A 21,556-nucleotide genomic window follows, 5' to 3' on the forward strand; every position below is an offset into this window, starting at 1 on the left:
TTTTTTTATAAGCCCTTAAAACCTTGAAAATTGTTATTCATTCTGGACTGGCATAAATAACATGGTTCTTTTTAAATGGTTCATTCTTTTTTTTTTTTTTTTTGTAACCTGAAATCCCACCATAAGGGACGATGACGCAGCTAAAAAAGAGAGTTGGGGGTGGTGGGGAGATGAAGCCCAGAAGGCCATCAGTTTTGTATCTACTTACAATACTGTTCACACTGGATAGATTATTACAGAAAAGCAAAGTAACATAAAAGGATTTCTCTCTTCGGTCTACTCCAGAGCCAGGCAAAGTAAAAGATGAGAAGCTGAGCACACAGAGCTGGGAGGCCCATGTATGCTTCACCATGTAGTAAATCGAGAAGATAAAAGACATTACATAAATATTCCTATGAATTCCTAAAACCAAAAGCTGTGTGCTGGTTTATGATAACAGCCAAGTGGTAGCCCACCTTAATCCTATGCCACATGAAGCTGGATAAGCCCCTTTCAAGGCCAATTACTTTATACTGAAAGAGATCAGCAAGACTTTAACAGATGGATTTATTTTTACGGCTGAGCTTACTTAGGATTCTGCCAATATGGCACCAACCTACTGAGTGCAGGGGTTGCTCGACTTTCTTTTCTTCCTCCAAGAATTTCTCAATCTCTCTGGTCCTTGCTGTAGATGTTGTGACACAGAAAGATCATGAAAGACACAGCATTCCAGATTCACTCATCTCTACTTCCTGAGATCCAAAGGCCACTTCTTAGCACACGTCCTTTCCTGCTCAAACCTCAGGAACCACCATTCCACAGACTTGCAGTAAAGGCCCAGGGAAGAAGCACTCTCAGGATCATGATATACAGGGGTTTGGAAAACTTGGGGTGCCTCATGGTGCCAAATGAATGTAAGATACATGTATGAAATGAGCCAAACAGTAGGGTATAGAAAACTTGCCTTATAATGACAACATATTTCAAAGCTGGATATATTTTATTTACAAATAATGTTTAGATACAGAAGTTAATCCGATGTTCTCAAAGATCCCCAGTGAATTAGCACAGACACACCAGAGAAGAAAGATAGTGCATTTATGTATTTCCGCCACATGATATGACAGCAAGGTCCAGGACTGGTTATAACCAGACATCTTAATACACATGGTGCTAGATCACTTGCAAACTATAAGCATTGGGTTTATATTTATAGTAGATCCTTCTGAATAATTTCCCTTAATACTTTCATTCCCATTATCTGCATACTGTGCAATCACATCATATCCATTATATGACTTCTGATCAACTTCAACTCATTCTTCAATGGTCATGAGTTCTGCTAAAAAATATTTATAAATAAATCACATTTAAATTTTAACTCCCTCTGCCCCTCTCATAGCCATTCTTCTGTGAATTTATTCCAGCTGTGCCTCATGTGACAATCTAACAAAGCTGCTAAGAGAGTGTTTTCATTTATCTACCATAATCAGTAGTATCCATTCTGGGAAGTGTAACATACTGGAATTCTAGAAGTATATCTTAATATCCATCATACCATATATGCTGATACTGGCTTCTAAAAAAAACTATCAAACGTAGACATTGATATTTTGAAGCCAAAGCATTTTTACTAAAGGCCAAATTCTTTCGTTTTCAGTAGCAGCAACTGAATGACTGTTATGAAACCAGACTATGGGATTCTAATGACTCTAGAAAGATGTGCATTATCAACATGGGAGTGGAGCAGAAGCCACACTACTGCAATAATGATGGCTTTTTTAATATGCACATATGCCCCCATAACTGCATTGTTCAAAACACTGTTACTTTATTGTTCCCACTCTATTTTCATGCTTTGGAGAGTTAAAAAAAATGGTTTTCCCATTTTCAGTGTTATTTATTCCTGATAGGTGTGATTTTCAAAATCTCAAAAATATAATTTTAAGTTGTGGATGGGAAAAGAAAGTTCCTATTAGTAAGGTACTAGTGCGAAGACATAGCCTGATGACAACATGGTATTTGTAAAGCCCCACAGCTCCTCCCACGGACACTGCACCCCATACTCAGACCCTAGCATATCCCCAGCATGGAATCTATGGTTCTAGTTGCTCTTCATGGGACTGCTAAAAACAGACTCATTGGTGACTCACGCATATAGATCTCTCACTTTAATTTGAGATGGAAAAAGAAATGCCTATTTCTGAAGGATTTCTGCACAGAGAGTAAAGCCAGCTATCAAACCATGGAGAGAACTGAGACCAAAAAAACTGAGTTCTTAAAAAGTTAAACTCTTCCTTTTTAAAAATTAATATAAATATATGCCTTGTAAGATCCTAAGGAACTGAGTCTTAGAACTTGCCTTTGCTCAATTTGATCTTGGACCTGAACCCAGCGAAGCCTTCAATTCCATATTTGAAGTTGACAAACTCCATTCCTTCACCTTTCTGGTGTGTCTTTTTTTTTATAAATTTTTTTAAATTTATTTGACAGAGAGAGACAGCGAGAGCAGGAACACAAGCAGGGGGAGTGGGAGAAGGAGAAGCAGGCTTCCCGCTGAGCAGGGAGCCCGACGTGGGGCTCGACGTGGGGCTTGATCCCAGGACCCTGGAATCACGACCTGAGCCGAAGGCAGATGCTTAACGACTGAGCCACCCAGGTGCCCTGGCGTGTCTTTTTAAAATATTATAAAGAACACGGTACCGCACTCAGTAAAAAGGATTGCTGGTTAAACTCACAGAAAGGTGTGTAAAAAAGCAAAAGTAAATAAACAAGACAGAATCTTTAGGGGAAGAAAGAACCTTAAAAAAGAAACGGTGCTGCAAAACTACTTTTGCAATTACAGTGTCCTGTTTGGCCCCACTCTGTTTCGGAGGCGCTGCATTAATAGGAACAGAATTGTCTAACACACTTTTTCAAAACAGTGCATCTCAGCCAAGGGCTAGTGTGAATTCATTCTACTGCTAGGTGCCAGTTTGCTTTACTGGCAACATTTTGGCTACGCATCCTATACTAAGAGGAAGGCTGGAAACCAAGCAGGTGACAAGAGCCAAATCTACTGTTGTTACTTCTTTTCATGCTTCTTGGTTAATTCCCCGACGCCCAGCTGGAGGCTGCCCTGGCTGTCTCGGGCGCTCTCCCCCTTCTGCCGGCTCTCCTGGGAGACTTGCTGTACAGCTTGCAGGATGGCATTCCGCACAATCTGTTTGCTGGCTTTCTGCAGCTTCACCTCTTCAGGCTCACTGCCAGGTTTCTCACCTAGCCAGAAATATGAAAGGGAGGGAAAAAGAACAGAATCAATTTCAGGAACTGCTACAGGAAGGGGCAGGCAGGCAAGGTGAGACACTAAGAAGGGGCTAGAGTGGCCCCGTTAAACGTGAGGAGCCCTGCTCCTACCCTACTGCTCCTGCCTCCTGCTCCATCTGTTTGCCCCAGTCATGTGTCCAATGTACATTCTCACCATCTTGGGATCTTCTGCTGCCAGCACGTGTCATGAAAACACAGTCCTGGCCAACGAGGACCTCTGGGAAAGTTCTGGAAAGAGACAGACTCGTACTCATTTTGGCCTTTGACACCTACCCCTTCTTCCGAGGCAGGATGCAGACCTAATGCTTTTAGGGGCTGCAGCCAACTTACAATAAGCATGGAGATGAAAGCCAACATTCTGGCCATGGTTGGGGAGAAAACAAGAGTCCAGTTCTGAAAGCATCATTCAGCATCCACACCAACCCTGGACCATGTACTTCTGGACGTCTTTGCATGTGAGATAAATAAACTCCCTATTGTTACAACTGACATTAGTCAGGTTTTATGTTACTTGCAACTGAATGTATGCCTAACAGATTTAATTTCACTGGGGCTGGAGAAGAATAAATTATTACTGAATCTATATTGGGCTCAACCCTGTTCCTATAATAACATCCCAAGAATTAAGCCATTTGTTCATCAGAATCTGTCCTCCATGATCTAGAACAGGGATTGGAAAACTTTTTCAACAGGACTAGATAGGAAATATTTTAGACTTATGGGCCATATGATCTCTGTGACAATGACTCAGCTCTGCTTGTTGTAGCATTAACTCAGCTATAGACAATACATAAATGAATGCATATGGTTTTGTTTCAGTAACTCATTACTTATAAAAAAAAAAAAAAAAAAGGCTACAGACCAGATTTGGCCCATAGGCCATAGTTTGCCAACCCCTGGTCTAGAATGGTGGGAATTTTCTAATTAGAAGGAAGGCAGTCTACCCATCATTGATTCTTCCCCCTTCTTCCTTAGTTAAAAACAAGACAAAACCTTGATTTTATTCGGACAGCTGTATAAGTAGGTATAGCTAAGGACCAAGGAAGGGAAAGTTCATTTAGTAAACAACCTGGAAAAGGTTTTTACAAGGAAATAGGCAGACAAAGGCCCTCTGCCCTCTTCTCATCCCACTGCCTGAGACTCTGACATGATGGATGTCTTTATTGGGGCTTTTGCTAACCATGAGGAAATCTTTAGAATGGAAACCATTTTCAGAGATTTACAAAGAAAAAGTTAGAAGGAACCTGAGAACGCAATGACCAAGAGCCACATATCAATCCTTGGCTGCCCACCTCCACGCCTCTTTCATGTTAGGGGAAAAAATATAAATATATATATTTTTTATTTCTATCATTTTATATATATATATAGGTGCCTGGAGGCCTCAGTCGGTTAAGCATCTGCCTTCAGCTTGGTCATGATCTCGGAGTCCTGGGATCGAGCCCGGGATCGGGATCGAGCCCCAGATTAAGCCCCAGATCAAGCCCTGGGTCAGGCTCTCTGCTTAGCGGGGGGTCTGCTTCTCCCTTTTCCTCTGCTCCTCCCTGCACTCGCGCTCTCTCGCGCTCTCTCACTCACTCTCTCTCTCAAACAAAAAATGATGAATAACGTTTTTTAAAAAAAGAAAAAATATTTATCTTGTTTGATGCACTGAGGCAAATATATCTTATTTGGTGCATTTGGGGCTTTCTTTTATTATACAGCAAGCTCATTACTAACTCATGCATGGCAGAACGATCATGAATCTAACATTTGACTAAAATGCAATCATGAAAATTTTAAATTCCACCTGCTTATATTTAGAGTGATAAATAGATTGGGGATCATTTCGGATGTTTCCTCTATTCAAATATGCTGCTGCCATAAAAATGTATTTAAAATTGGGGGTTGTTCACCAGGATTGACTCACTGACAACAACATTTGTACACCCAGGAGAACAACATCACGTAAGAGAATACTGCGTCATTCCGGAAGACCAGGTAGCTCTTATCCCTTGAGACAGAGAGTTGTCATTTATTTAGCAGCATTTGTATTACTAGCACTGCTTCCTGAGGGATTTACAGTTTAATGAACAAAGTAAGATGAATCTATTCAAAACCAAGGGACAATCCTCACCTCCCTCCCCTCCAAAAAAGGAGAATAAAATGAGCAATCTGCACCAAACTAAGCAGAGAAGGAATCAAAAGCTACACTGTGTAACAGACAGAAATTTTAAATTAGCTGAGAAGAATACTTCAAATATGCTCTGTTAAAAAAAAAAAAAAGAGTGAACAGTAATAATAATGTATGCTAGGGCACAGAGATTTAGAATCTGTGTTTTGAACCCCTTCAGAGCTGAGTCCAGGTTCTTTCTACCACTTTATAGCCTTCCGATCTTGGGCAAGTCATTTAGCCTCTGTAAGCCTGCGTGCACATCTGTCAAATGAGCAATTAGTATCTATTTTAGGAGAGTTGCTAGAAAATTAAGTGACATGACACTTAACACGCAGCACGCAGTGTGGGTCCTGAGGACTTAAGTGTCCACCACTGCGTATCGGTTAGGGCATTGACTAGGCTGGTGTAACAAAGAAACTCAAAAATACACAAGAAAACTCACACAAGAAAGAAATATGTATTGCTCTCTCTTGTATCAGCCCAGAGGTTCTCTGGTGTGCGGGTGGCTCTGCTCCACCAGGCTACTGAGGGGTCTGCTTCCTTCTAGCTTATTGCTCTGCCATTTCCTACTATATTGACCTTGCCTGCATGAGTCAACCTGGTTAGCCAATCCCATCTGGGGCTGGAAGGTAGCCAAAGGGAAAATGGAGGGTAAGTGATTTCCTTTTAAAAAAATAATATAAGTTGCAAACATCACTTTGCTCACATTTCACTGGGGGAAACTGAGTCATATGGCCACACCTGGCCACATGGAAGGCTAGGAAATAAGTTGCAACTTGGGCAGCCACACACCCTCCTAAAACTCAGGGAGGTTCTAATGCTAACACAAAGAAGAGACTGCAGATTTTTTGAAATTGCTTTTGTGTAATGGCCAAGGCTAATTTGAAGAGGAAGAGTATCTATTTACAGCAGGTCAATATGAAAATCAGGGAGCTCTGTCTACCACCACTCTAGAGCATAAACGTGGAAAAGTTTAAAAGGTTCCTGTTCGCTCCTGGAAAGAGTATCTTAGCCAAACTACCTATGTGTTAGCTCTAAAATGTCCCTACTGTACAGCTATTTTTATGTCTCTGGATGGAGGAAGGAAGAATGTAAGGATGAGAGTAAGCTGATTCCTTAATCGTAGAGAGAGAGAGAAACACTCTAAATTTAGCTGTGAACTAATATCTGAGCTAAACTGTCATGTTCTCATCTATCCATTAGGAAGATAAAGTGATTACAAAGTCAAAGGCAGCCTGTGCCATGCTGTCTAGAGCATCCCTTTGGTGACTTGCAAGGTTGATAACCCTCATGGCCCTCATCACCACTTTGCTCTGGGTCATGAATATCTGCAGTGAAGAGCATAGGACAAAAAGAGTGGCAACTAGCTGGGACAGAGAAAGTGAGGACAGAAAATGAGGTAAAAGCCACACAGAACACTTGGACAGTAACAACAAAACAAAACTGTATATATATATATATATATATATAAAACCACAAAAAAAAAATAGCCAAAGCAATCCTGAGAAAGAACAAAGCAGGAGGCATCACACTACCTGATTTCAAGCTATATTATAAAGCTACAGTCAAAACAGTATGGTACTGGCTTAAAAACAGACACACAGACCAGTGGCACAGACTGAGAGCCCAGAAATAAACCCATGCACATATGGTCAACTGATATTTGACAAGGGAGCCAAGAATACTCACTACTTTTCAGGAGAAAAGACAGTATCTTCAATAGATGGTGCTGCAGAAATTGAGTAATCATACGGAAAAGAATGAAACTTGATCCCTATCTCACACCAGTCACAAAAATTAAAATGGATTAAAGACATGAACACCTGAAACCATAAAACTCCTAAAAGACAGTATGAAAAAAGGTCCTTGGGGAATGGATCTCGGAGATAAGTTTTGGGATATGGCACCTAGAGCACAAGGAACAAAATCAAAAATAAAGAGGGCCTACCTCAAATTAAAAAGCTTCCGCACAGCAAAAAGAATGATCAACAAATGAAAAGGCAATCTACAGAAAGAGATGAACTATTTACAAATCAAATATCTGGAAAGGGTTAATATCCAAAATATATATATATATTTTAATTTTTTATTGTTATGTTAATCACCATATATTACATAATTTGTTTTGGTGTACTGTTCCATGATTCATTGTTTGTTCATAACACCCAGTGCTCCATGCAGAATGTGCCCTCTTTAATACCCATCACCAGGCTAACCCATTCCCCCACCCTCCTCCCCTCTAGAACCCTCAGTTTGTTTTTCAGAGTCCATCATCTCTCCTAGTTCGTCTCCCCCTCTGACTTACTCCCCTTCATTCTTCCTCTCCTGCTATCTTCTTCTTTTTCTTTTTTCTTAAAATATGTTGCGTTATTTGTTTCAGAAGTACAGATCTGTGATTCAACAGTCTTACACAATTCACAGCGCTCACCGTAGCACATACATTTTTAAAAAAACTTATACAACTCTATAACAAAAAATCAAATAATCCAATTAAAATGGGCAAAGGGGGCACCTGGGTGGCTCAGTGGGATAAGCATCTGCCTTCGGCTCAGGTCATGATCCCAGGGTCCTGGTATCGAGCCCCACATCTGGCTCTCTGCGCAGCAGGGAGCCTGCTTCTCCCTCTCCCTCTGCCTGCCTGTCTGCCTACGTGTGATCTCTCTCTCTCTCTCTCTGTGTCAAATAAATAAATAATATTAAAAAATAAATAAAATAAAATGGGCAAAGGACCTACACAGGCTTTTTTCCAAAGAAGATATACAAATACAGACAGGTAGGTGAAAAGGCACTCATAGTTAATCATCAGGGAAATACAAGTCAAAACCACAATGAGATATCGCCTCATGCCTGTTAGAACAGTGAGCATCAAAAAGACAAGAGGTAAATGCTGGCAAGGATGTGGAGGAAAGGGAGCCCTGATGCGGGGGGGGGGGGGGGAGGTGGGCAGGGAGATTGTAAATTGGTGCAGCAACTGTGGAAAACAGTATGAAGTTTCCTCCAAAAATTAAAAATAAAAATACCATATAATCCAGCAACTCCGCATCTGGGTTTATATCCAAAGGAAACAAAGTTACTATCTTGAAAGATATCTGGATCCCCATGTTCATTGCAGCATAACTTACAACAGATAAGACTTGGAAACAACTTACGTGTCCATCAACAGATGAATCAGATGAAGAAAATGACAGTATATGAAAGAAAAATATCCTGCCGTTTGTGACAACATGGACAGACCCGAGGGCACTGTGCCAAGTGAAATAAGTCAGACAGAAAAAGACAAATACTGTATGATCTCACATCTATGTGATCTAAAAACAAAACACAACAAAACAAAAAACAAAAACAAGCAAACTCATAAGAAAAAGAGATCAGAATTGTGGTCACCAGCGGTGGGGGAGGGAGGGTGGAGGCACTGGATGAAGGTGGTCAAAAGGAACACACTTCTGGTTACAAGACAAATAAGTGAATAAATAAGAAGTTTTTTCTTTTTTTTCCTCGTGTCTGTATGAGATGTGTCACATATAAGTGAAGTCATTGTGCCTACACCCTAAACTTTTACACTGACCTATGTCAATTATATCTCAATAAAACTGAAAGAAATAAAGAAGCTAGGTAAACCACAGATACATACTGTGTGTTAGGCTTTTTGGCATGCAAGGAAATCCTGATAGCCTTCTGTTACTTTAAGTTTGGGGAGTTTCTCGGGGGTGGGGGGGTGTGATTACTACAGGGATGCATGCATCCTCACCGGACATCTTGGAAATACTTGGCTGAGTCTCACATTACAATTCAGAAACTGGAATCATCCAATATAGCTCCAATAATTGGATTGTCGAGATTACTCTCTGCTGTTAAAGAGTTTCAGCTCTCCATCAGCGGCACTCCCTTTCTCCCCGAGTCTCCCTGACTTCGTGGTGTTTACTTACCCTGGTTTCTGCTCATTCGTGACTGGAAGTGCTTCATGATTTTACATACTGCCTTCTTTCTGAGGGCATTTCGGCTAAGGTTCTGCTTGTAACTGCCTGATTCTCGACATACTTTCAGCTGAAATTCCTGGGAGAGAAGCTGAAAGACTCAGCATACCACCACTGCCCTGAAAAACACGACTTTCATGGTAGGCCACCTCCTAGGCCAGCCACAGACTGACTGAATGCCCGTGGCTCATTCTGGCCTGATCAGCTGTGGCCTCAGAGTTTGGATCAAGAGGTGGGAACACATCTGCATAGGAGGAAGGAACCACCTAAGGGCCCCTACCTGGGCAAGGTGCCGAGGGCAGGGCAGGCACTCAGAGGATTGGCCTCATCCAATATCATAACTGACTGGCGCTCCTGTGGCATTCACTTGAAAGGACAGGGGAGAACATCCTGGCGGAGACCCCTGATAAAAGTGCAGTGTGAAAAAGTGCATTACAACTGGGCAGAAAGCAGAGCCAACCAGAGAAATCCTCAGAGTCCTGCCATTTACTTACATGCATTACATTTACTTGAAATTAATGAATCACCTACATGTTGTAGGTGGCCAATTGCCTAATTTTAAATGATGCAAATGTCCTCTAGCCTAATTAGCATTTACAAAATCATTTTGGTGTTTCACAAAAGATGATGAATCGATTTAATTAGCTTTAAACTCTAAATGCCCAATATAAATACATCCAAGTCAAGAATGTGATGTAACTAAATTTATCTTCAGTGTCTTTCCACCTCAAATCATTATCCACCCACACATGTGCGCACGCGCGCGTGCATACACACACACACACACACACATACACAGGCATCCCATTGACATGCTTCCCTAAGACTCCGAGTCCACTCCATGGGGACCAGCTTTCCACAGACAGCACTGAGGTCGGCAGTCCTCCCTGCTCCTCAGAGCATCCTCACCTGCCTCAGTGGAAGTTGTCTGGAACTCAGTGCAAGATGGTTAATAACTGGTCTTAATTCTTTATTTACACCCATTAAAACCATGCTTCTAATGACCATAGGAAGATCCTCCTGGTAACAATTTACAGTTTTCTCCCCCTAACAACCTAAGTGCCATTGGCCTCTCTTACATTAACCCTATTATTCTATTCCAGTGAGGTGTGTTTTAGAAAAGGTCTGTGTTTCCATTTTGAGGCAGAATCTGATTAGTGATTTTCCTTCGATCAGAGAGACTGATTTCCTTCGACACAGAACGTGTGGCAGTGGCTGTCATAAGCAGCATCTCTGGCCTCTCCCACGGGGTAACTGAATACTCCTCCGTCTGGGGGCAGGATAGGGCTCCATCACCACCACCCGCACATACTCCCCATGCACAGCACCACTAATGGTGGCCATGGAGCATATTTTTTATCTTCCCTGCTGAGTGCTTGAGACAATCAAGACAGTATTATCATTCATCAGTGACCAGCATGTGGAACACGGAGAACGAGAACTAATTCTGGTCCCTTCATTAATGGAATGATAGTCTATTTTCCGGCTCTAAGTGCAAGAATTTTCCATGAAGGACCAGATGTTAGCTCTCACTCATTTATGCCAACTGCTAACGAAGCTGCCCCGGGTGCCCTGCTTTGCCACTGAGCAAGCTAAAGTTATAGGACTTCTTGGCAATGGAAAGTCACAGCCCCGGAGCTTCCAGCTTGCTGCTGACACCACCACACCAGAGCTGCTTTCCTATGCACCATGACCAAGTCAGAAGCAGCATTTGGGGGTTTGAGAGTCAGAAGGCAAGACAGGTACTGGCAGGTATAGGACGCTTCTAAGTCAAGTTTGAGTGATGCCCCACTATTACCATCATCACCCACATCACATCAAGTACAGAGCATTAAGAAACACTCCTGACTGTGCCTGCAGTGGTCAGGCTGGTCATTTCATAATGAGGCAAGCCACTCTCATATACGGTACAGAGTTCTTTACTGAAATGCCCTATAGAACAAGAAGAGATGAAAGATATTTATTGAGCATCTCTACGCAGGGTCCTATGGAAAGTAACAGAGACCGCTAGGCCAAAGCGTGTCATTCATGCATGCATTCATTTCTAAATGAATTATAGAGCACTTACAAGGACAAACACTAGGTTAGGTATAAGAGATTAAAATGTCAAGCAAAACAGTCACGGATCCTGCTTTACTGGAGTTTCAGTACAGTGGAAGAGTCAAGTGTGGATCAAATAATCAAATAGGCTTATAATTTTGAGCTGGGACCCATGCCGTGAAAGAACATGGGAGCACATTACAAGGGAAACTGATCTAGTCTGGGATCAGGGAAGGATGCCCGGGCAGAGGACTGAGAGGTTCACAAAATGTTAAGGCATTAAAGGAAGGTGGCAGGAGCAGGAAGGGAAGAACATGTCAGGCAGGAAGTTCAAACCCACCTGGAAATTCCCCAGCATGTGTGTGACAGGGCCCTGGGGGGGAGCTGAAAGCAGTCTCAGCAGCCCTGGGGGACCCAATGGGGGGGCAGGGGCAGGGAGAAGGGGAGACTAGAGACCAGCCTAGCAAAGCTGGCTAGCCAGATGGTACAGGTCCTGGCAGGTTGGGGGGCATGGGGTCTTTTTCGGAGAGAGAAGCTGCAGTGCACCACCAAATCTGCATCACACAGGGAACCAGGAGGAGTCAGAGGAGCGTTATGTAACCGAGGCAGGAACAGCCAGGGTTTGGAGCAGGTCTCCAAGACGGGATGGAATTTGGAAAGGCCAACGGGGAAAGAAAGGGAATTCCTTCTCTGGCCTCAGAGGCAGGACAGACACGTGACTCACTGACTCACTGTCCTAGAAGGCTCTTGCCTTGTAGAGCTACCTCGTTACTTAACATAATTTAACTTATTATTACTGGGCTGCGATGTGTTATTTTTAGGAAAGCCATAAGGAATAGTGGCAGTAAAACTTGAAAAGGAAAAGACGATTTTAAGCTAGAAATCAAATTTGAGTGTGTTGGCCAAGACAAAGGTAATTTTGAGAAAAGAAAAACAAATAGGGAGGACCTAATTTACCAGCTAGCAATAGCAGCTATCCGTAGCAATTCAGAAAAATGGGATCTTGATATAGGGATAGAAAAACTGGCCAAGGAGGGCGCCTGGGTGGCTCGGTCAGTTAAGCGTCTGCCTTCAGCTCAGGTCATGATCCCAGGGTCCTGGAATCAAGCCCCGCGTCGGGCTCCCTGCTCTGCGGGGAGCCTGCTTCTCCCTCTGCCTCTTTTGCTCCCCCTGCTTGTGCTCTCTCTTGCTCACTCTCTCTCTCTCGCTCACTCTCTCTCTCTTTCAAATAAATAAAGTCTTTAAAAAAGGAAAAGAAAAACTGGCCAAGGGCATAGAACAGGAAGTCTAGAAACAGCCCTACCCATTGGAGGTCACCTGATTTATGAAAACTATAACACTGTAGTACAGTGGGGAAAAAACGGTATTCTCAGGCAATGGAGTAGAGCCAGGTAGTTATTCACACAGAAAAATAAGGAGCTTTGGCCATCTCACACTATACATAGAAAATCAGTACCAGGTGGACATCATATCCATACTTGAAACGTAAAGCAATCTGGAGCACTGAGGCTTTTTAGGACGGTGAAGTTACTCTGTGTGATGCTATAGAGGCAGATACAAGTTGTTGTACATTTGTCCAAAGCCCTAGAATGTACAGCATCAAGAGTGAATCCTAACGTAAACCATGGGTGCGCGATAATGATGTATTGCTGTAGGTTCAGCAATTGTAACAAATGTGCTACTGTGGTTGAGATAAACAGAACACAAAAAACAATAACCATAAAGGAAAACTGATAAATCGGACTACACTAAACTAAGTGGTTTTTGTCATGGAAACACAGCCATGGGAAAAGGCTTTGCACTTGAGAAAGTTGAGTTGTGGAAAATGTTTGTGAAAAGCCATCTGGGAGATGCTTTAAGTATTTAATTTTCTGAACACTTGGATAACAAATAACTCAACCAAGTCTGAGTTATGAATTCAGAGAGACTCACAGGCTGTTTTGACCACCACACGGATTTCTGCAAAACTTAGTACAGGCTTCCGTCCTTTCATCCCAAAAGACTAGGAAAATCAAACTTCTCCCCAAGTCCCTAGTTTCTTGCAGTCAGTAGCGGCTTTAGAATTTCTATGGAGGAAGGACTTAGGAACAGAAATCCAGAGGAAAGGGAAACGAAGAATTTGTCCTGAATCTAGGGCGTGCATAGCACTTTACACAGGACTGATCAAATGTCCATTTGCCATATCAAACAACAGTGGGTGGGGTGGAGGAGACGGGCCAGGGCCACCCTGTGACAGTGATCGCCTGTCTCCTCACCTTTTCTAACCAGCTCACTTCTCCAGAGCAGGCACGTCACCCAGTGATCCAGAACCACCAAACAAACCCAGCCCAAACTCCCGGCTCTTGCATGCCTGTCCCAGAGATATGCCAGGTAGGTGGCGGCAGCACCTCCCACATAGCCACTCTGGAAACATGGGAGTCAGGTGTTAAGGGGACAGAGGAAATGGGCACCGTCTGAGCCTCTGTGTTGAAGAAAGTGACAATACTAGACCTGAATAGAAAGCAAGATGAACTTTGGAACCCAGGGGATCGTGTGCTCTCTTCCCACCCTCAGAACTAGGTCTTTGCCCCAAGATGAGTACTACCACCCCCAGGGCTCAGCTCCCCATCCACCCCCTCCCCAGCGGGGCCACCTCTCAGTTCTGCAGCCTCTGCTGCCCCTTGGTGGCGACTCTTAGAATTGCCGCAGACCCAGAACAGATAGCCTTTGTCAGGGAGCTGTGTGCCCTGGTTCCTGGATAGCGTGCGTGCGTGCATGTGTGTGCGCGTGTATATAGGGGAAATCCTTGACTCACAAGGCAAGGCTGTGGTTCTTTTAGCAAACACATAGAATAAGGAGCACATGGGTGGTACTTTCTGACCACAAAACTCTCACGAGACCATTTATAGATTCGTCCTCCCCAGAGTCCTGGAGCAGCTGGAAATACAGTCCAGAGCTTTCCTGTCCTCATTCAGATGAAAACTGCTTGACTGAATTACCAGATCTCTTAAATATTTAAGGAAGGTTCTGAGTTCCTAGGCAAAACTAGCCACAAGTTCTCCCTTCCTACCCAATCCTGGAAAGGGAGGGAGGGAGGGAAGGATGTTAGCTCTCGGAATGATTTTAAAGGAATCCTTAAAAAACAAAAACAAAAACTCTTCTCCCACTGTCCTCCCTAACATTAACAGGATAATCCTCACAATCACTTTTTTTTTTCTGCCAAAGAAGGAATCAAATTCCCAGCTGTGACAAGTCATCAGAAAGTACAAGTCTAGAACTTAACTAAATAATCTCTCAAAAGTAATTCTTCACCCCCGGAGGATGTAAGTATATAGCAAGAATCCCAGGGGGCTAACCAGAGGAACATTATGCTCTGACATCAAATAAAATCTCGTCTACTCTCCTTGAAGGAGTAGCTCCCCAACCTTTGGAAGATGATTCCTTTGCAATGTCAAAATATTTCACATATCCCCTCGTAACACAATGACAAAAAGAGGCTATGAATTCAATGCTTTGGGATGAATTTGAATGTTATTAATCACATTAAACAGCCTCCTCATACATTTGAAAAATTGCAGGAGTTATGTGAGACTGTGTATTCCAACCACAGAAAGAGGTGCAAATGTGCCATCCCTGTCTCTCCAAACAGCTGCTTGGCTCCCAGAGTCTTTCTTGGTCCCACATCAGGCTAAAGCTGTTAGAAGCAATAAGAGCAGACAGATGCTACAAACTAATTCCAAATGATGGAATGTGGGTAGGGCCCAGGGCACGGTGTGGAACTAGAAGCCTTCCACCAGCTATCCTCAAATTCTACCCTCTCCCAAAAAGTCACTCAGGAAACATTTATTCAATGTCTAAATATGCCAGGCTTGCACAAGACAGACCAAGTTTTCACCCTTCAGGAAGGAAATGATGTCTAAGATTTCTCACAGTTTTTAAGTACCACAAAATATTTTAAGACTTAAAAGAAATTAACAGAGATCAAGAATCAATTCTCGGGCACCTGGGTGGCTCAGTCAGTTGAGTGTCTGCCTTTGGCTCAGGTCATGATTTCAGAGTCCTGGGATCGAGCGTCGCATCGGGCTCCTTGCTCAGTGGGGAGCCTGCTTCTCCCTCTCCCTCTGCTGCTCCCCCTGCTTATTCTCTCTCTCTCTCTCTCTGTCAAATAAATAAATAAAATCTTTTTAAAAAATTCTCAGGTTTTTAAGTGGAAAAGGGAGGCCCAGATATTGTGTGAAGTCACTCACTTGGGGGGTCCCGCTCGGTAAGTCCCAGAGCTGGGACTAGAACCGCATGCTCTGGAGACCTCACCATGACACCTTCCACTGCTGCCCAATCTGCAGGAAGGCACAGAATCAGCAGCCACTAAGAGAGCCCAAAGACTATTCCCCTCTCTACACAAAATGGAAAACATGTAAATATATGCCCTCCTTTCCTTATTGGTTTTTTTTTCCATATCAATTGGTACCTTCTGTTGTCCTTCTAATTTTGCTCTCTAAAGTAGCTGGAGTGAAGTTTCTAAAAGGAAATCCAATATGTCACTCAACTGCTCAAAATCTTCCTTGGACTCCCATTGCAGTTGAAATGAAAACTCAGCCTCTCGCCATGGTCTTCAAGGCCCTGCTGACCAGGTACCTGTCTCTTGTCCAACATCACACCCTCCCTCCTTTGCTCGCTTGGCTTTGTATTCAGCTCATTACAGACAAGATCTAGTTTTGACAATGAATCATGGAACACTGCATCAAAAACTAATGATGTAATATATGGTGATTAACATAACAATAAAAAAATTAAAAAAAAAAAGATCTAGTTTTGAAAGTATGAATAGCCTGTTAGCCTTTACTGTGTGTCTTAGTCTGCTCAGGCTACTATTACATAAATACCATGGACTGAATGGCTTGAACATCAAAAGTATTTCTCACAGTTCTGGAGGCTAAGAAGTCCTAAGATGCCAATGGATTGGGTATCCGGTGAGGGCCAGATTCGTGGCTCACAGATGACCATCTCCCTGTGTCTTCACATGGTGGAAGGGCCGACAGATCTCACTGGGATCTCTTTTCTAAGGAACTAACCCCATTCATGAGGGTTCTACCCTCCTAACCTAATCACCTTCCAAGAGCCCCACCTCCTTATACCATCATCTTGGGGGTTAGGATTTTGACATAGGAATTTGGGGAAGACACACACATTCAGTCCATAACACTGTGGGAACTTTGGCAGCTAATTTTTCCCCTATAAAATGGGGACAATAATAGCGCCTCCAGCATAGGATTGTTCTGATTAAATAAGTATTTGTAGAATGCTTGGAGCGGTGACTTAGGGTGAGCAGTACCTAAGCGCCTGTTAAAGAAATAAAAATAACCAAAATTAAAAGTTTGGATCCACATGGTTTCCAAGAAGCCTTTGTCTAAAATGTAAATCTTTTACACAGGGATTCGACCACTGTGGCCATATTGCATTTAGCTTCCTGACGTTAGTACTGAGAAGAAAGCCTGACATGGGCAACACCTCCGCAGAAGTCTCTCCTTAAGAACTGTGCAGCTGCCAGAAATGCAACCCAACACGTCCCATCTGCTGATCACACACCTGTGCTTGGTGTCCACCTTCCCAGCCAGGGCATCGGCTCCCCAGGGCATGATCTCCATCTGTCTTGCTCAGCACTCTGTCCCCAGGACCCAGCACAGCCCTGGCTCACAGAGGACACTCAGTATTGGTACAAGGGATGATGGTTGCACTAGTTTTCCAGCTTCCGTTTCCCAATCTGTCCTAGCTTTCTTTCCCTGTTCTTTCTGCCCCCATTGATTTCCTGCTCTGGGCCTTCTTTGTTCCGTATTGCTGCTTCCCTGCAATTGTATTCAAGCTCGGGAGGAAACAGCTGAAGAGATGCTCTTTTGGCACCAGTTCAGCCCCTCCGTGCGAACAATGGTGCAGAAAGCAGCCTGGAGTAAGAATATCAGAAAGTCTGCTCCAATTCCCAGGCCACATATAACTAGGCCAATTAGCATTCAGAAATTTTACAACAAGGTCATATCTCTTTTCCTATCTCCATCTTCTCCATTGTCTCCTCCTTTTGCATCCCTACAAGCACCTCTAAGGGCCAGTTCTCAGCTACCTCCATTTGATTTCAAATACTTTTTAGAAGTAGGCAGTGTGAAAACGAGCTCCCTTCAGTGGGGTCCGGTGATGTTCCCAGGTGATTCATCTCTTTTTGGCTGACCGTTTGCCATGCAAACCCTCTCCACGTTTACAAACTCCCTGCACCCTGCACATCTCGGATCCACGGGCTCTCGGAGGCCATGTAGCCAGCCATTTGTGCCGAGGAAGTCCCCGTCCTAGAGGCACCGAGTGTGAATCCCACCTCTGGCCCATTCTGAGTTCACCTGAACAAGCCTCAACTTGGTCAGACTTATATCACAATACAGGTGAAATGGTTAACAGGTGAAAACATTTGATTCGTTTCTTTAAAGCAGAGGAATTACATCACCATTGTGTCATCTACAAATTGGACAAAGACATACAAAACTCCTTCTTCAACCATGAGTCTCCTTGGGCAAAATTCTACTATATGTGGCTTTTCTTTTATTACACCTTTTTTTATATAACCATGAGAATCTTGGCTCTCCTTACTGTGTTGAGGTTAATTAGAAAAAAAGAACAGGTGGCTGGAAATAGAAAAGGAAGTGAAGAACAAGATCAGATGTTTTATGTCTTTTTTTTTTCCAGTGATATTTCAGAAGGAAAAAGAAGCTGACGGAAAATAAACCCAGAGTTCAGGAGTGTGTGTTAGAGCTACGTGACAGGAGGCTAATCTGCTGTGTCTCTCCCTGGGTCTCCGGGAGCTCCAAGTCAGAGCACAGCATAGGTACAGAGCATCTGTCTAAGATCCCATGTGGGAAAAAGAAGAAAAGGAGGAGGGAGAGAGGGAGGCAGGGAGGAAATGAGAAATAGTTGCTTCGAAGGACGCAAACTAGCTACCCCCCAAATAAAATTCAAATTACGTGCATCTAATTGAAATTGTAGAGAGTGCCTTTAAAAGTTTCTAGCAAGCAAACTATGGTAAATAAAAACTGATTATACAATTTACATTATAACCAGGCTAAGTTGTAAGGGTTTACACGGGTATACTTTTTAAGAGTCAAGTACTCTCATTTTTGCTTTATTTAGTGAAAATAATACATGTGCATGGGTTTGCACAAGTAGATTTATACCCTACTGTTCCTCTCATCTTATTTTTTTCATTAGCTCTCAAGTTCCTCAGCCAAAACTCTTCTGCCATAATTTTTTTTAGTTTAACAATCAATCCAATCTTATGTGGAAACATAAGAACTATATGGGCAGTGTCTCTGAGGCCACTGAATGCCCTCTCCAATCACACACTCTCCTTCCAACTAAAGGTAAGCAAGCTCCTAAATTTTCTCATAATCACTCTCTTGCTTTTCTCTTTGCTACATTGTTACCCATAGCTCTAGTTGATCATTTTCACTGCTGTATAGCATCCCATTTAATGACCAGATCAAAATGTTTATTCTCCTACTAATAGTACTTGGCTTGATTCCCGTTTTAAACTATTGTGAATGATTCTGCTGCATACATTCTTGACTTTGTGTACTAAGGCACATTCACAAGAGTTTCCAAGATCTTGAAGCAGGAGTAGACTTCTGGGTTGTAGATAATAAGCATGCTTAAATTCCCTAAGTGTTGTCAATTTTGTTATCCAAAGGACTTGTACAAATTTATACTCCCAACGGAGAGGAGTATTCCCACTGTTCAAAATCCTAGTCAATACCCAGTATGTGTCATTTTTTTTTTAAATTCCTGACCTGGTAAGCATGAAATTTTATCTTCTAAAAACAATTTTTATCTTCTGGATTTAATTTGCATGTCCCAGATACCTAACGAGGTTGAGCATCTTTTCAGAGATTATCATGATTTCCCCTTTTATGAAGCACCTATTCACCTATTCACCCCTTTCCCCACTGATTGGTTTTTCCTTTCCTTTATTGTCTTGTCTATATTCTGGACACAACCCTTTTGTCAGTTATAGGCGCAGGAAATATCTTCTCCCTCTTTGTGGCCTTTCTCGTTTTCCTCTTAACTCTGTGGTTCACTTACTGAACAGAAGTTGTTTATTTTAACGCAGTCAAATCTATCATTTTCTTTTTCATTTCTGTTCAGTGTTTCTTTTGTGGTCTGAACTCACTCCTGAGCTCAGCAAGTTATTTTGGTGAAGGGAAACATAAATGAAAAGCCAAAGATTTTTTTTCTTTCTGTGTGTTTATTATTGCATTAAAGAAGGCACAAGCATTTCATTTTGCTTTTGTCATTGACTGGAATGTACTAATCAGAACAGGGTTCTAGAATAGAGGATAAAGGCCTGGCATCAGAAGGAAACTTTGGAGAAATTGTGCAGTTCAGCCATATTTTGAAAAGTGAGCCAGAAAAGTAAGGGTGGCAGGAAAACAAGGCAAGAAAGTAGAGAGAGTTGTCACTTGGTTGATACTATTTTGACCACCAGCGGGATGGTAGCCAGAAATCCCAAAAGGAATCTAACAAAGTAGACCAGAGCATCCAGAGCTGACTGCGTTTACAGCATAGGACCCCAATTTATAGTAACCAACTTATAATGAGGATAGTCACAAGCAAATGAAGGGAAAAGTAATAAGAGATGGAGCCCCTCAAGTTTTGGGGAGGTCTAGGAGGCGTTGTACCTTGGATCCCCCCAAAAAATGTTATAACTAATAAGGAAAGGATTTATGTGTAAAAGGCTAACTTGAGTCTATGCACTCTAAAGAGACCCTAGAGACTTGGGTCAAAGTGAGTGAAAATAATAAATTATGTAGTTCCATGGCTACATTGTCTCACCTGGCCAATTTACCAGGAGCTTCTCTTAGGAAGAAACCCCAGGAATCAGGAACCCAGGGCTGGCATAGGTGGATCTCAACTCCTGGCCCCATGTGTAAGGAATCAGAACAATAAAAACAAACCCCTGCTCTGATTGCTCTCTCTGCCCTTGCCCTGGAGGGTCTGCCAGAGGACAGAAATTCTACATGGAGTTATTCAAACATTGAGCATTTCCTATGTCCAGGCAATGTGCTAGGCATTAGGGATATTGAAATATTCCTGGCAATCAAGATATTCGCAGAAGACATGGGATATAATCTGGTTCTATGTGCAAGCCTCTTAACCCCTTAGCCTGGTTTAACTCATCTTTCAAATTACAATAGAAATGCCTTCCCGGGTAGATTTCATTGGATAACTGTGAGGCTAAAAATTTATAATATTCAAATGCTATCTAGAGTTGAATGTGATGTATACATATGACATCACTAATATATTTATATATAAGGCGGGCGGGCTTCTTTCAAATTCTTCCATGAGTTTAAAATTCTTATTTTTCAGTTTTCTCTTTAGAAAGGCCTGAAGAGGATGTAAAGAAGAACGGGCTTCCCCATAATGTCACAGGCAGTATAAAGAGAACCGAGTGATGAGGAGGATGACCCGGTGCAGGGAAGGTCAGCCTGCAGGCAGGTCACAGAGCATCTGGTCGGTTTGTGGTTCTCAAACTCTGGCAACATAACCCACCCCACCCCAACCCCCGGGGTTGATAGTTACAGCAATGACTATGGGATGCAGCTCAGAAATTTACATATTTAACTGTGACCGCAGGTCACTCGGATACAGCTTACAGGTGAGCTGCCCTGTTATTTAAAGCTCACCTTCATCCCTTATGCCTACAGAGCATGAGGAACTAAAATGGGTAAGTGACCGTTTCACAGTTTATTCAATTAAGGGGGATAAATGAGCAGATGACACAGGCCCCAAAGTGCAAGATGGCCTTTTCCATTTACTAAATTAGCTAACTGCCAAATCTATGCTATACTTTGGGAAACAAATCAGCCATTAATCTGCAACAAGGTTTTAACCTTAATTTCAAAATTCCAATTGTTACTTCATCTACCCACTCTCCAGGTCTCAAATTGGGGTTCTGGAAATTAGCATCATTTTCAGGGCCTTCCTCTCTCATTAGAGTTTAATTTATCAAAGCACTCAGGTTTATTGACAACATAAGAAACCTTTTGCTGAGGGGGAAATGGAGCTGCTTCTGTAATCTTTGGATCATTGA

The 21,556-nt window shown here is 42.6% G+C and overlaps 1 protein-coding gene across 3 annotated transcripts in view; it reads right to left on the reverse strand.

The window, feature by feature from the left end:
• Positions 1–21,556, reverse strand: part of AKAIN1 (A-kinase anchor inhibitor 1) — a 235,161-nt gene that overhangs the window by 162,662 nt on the left and 50,943 nt on the right. The window contains exon 2 of one of the 3 annotated variants that reach the window (XR_012380076.1): positions 2,600–3,237. Coding sequence is in view for 1 of the 3 variants with exons in the window: in XM_073898497.1 (XP_073754598.1) it covers positions 3,044–3,237 (194 nt within the window). In the remaining 2 variants the exon portion in view is untranslated. Of the gene's footprint in view, positions 1–939; positions 3,238–21,556 lie in introns of those variants that run through there. The other 2 variants (XM_073898497.1, XR_012380077.1) reach the window with 2 other exon arrangements.

This window comes from Callorhinus ursinus, unplaced genomic scaffold, assembly GCF_003265705.2.
Source record: "Callorhinus ursinus isolate GAN/ISIS: 27379988/994484 unplaced genomic scaffold, GSC_fseal_2.0 scaffold11, whole genome shotgun sequence".
Taxonomy (NCBI): domain Eukaryota; kingdom Metazoa; phylum Chordata; class Mammalia; order Carnivora; family Otariidae; genus Callorhinus; species Callorhinus ursinus.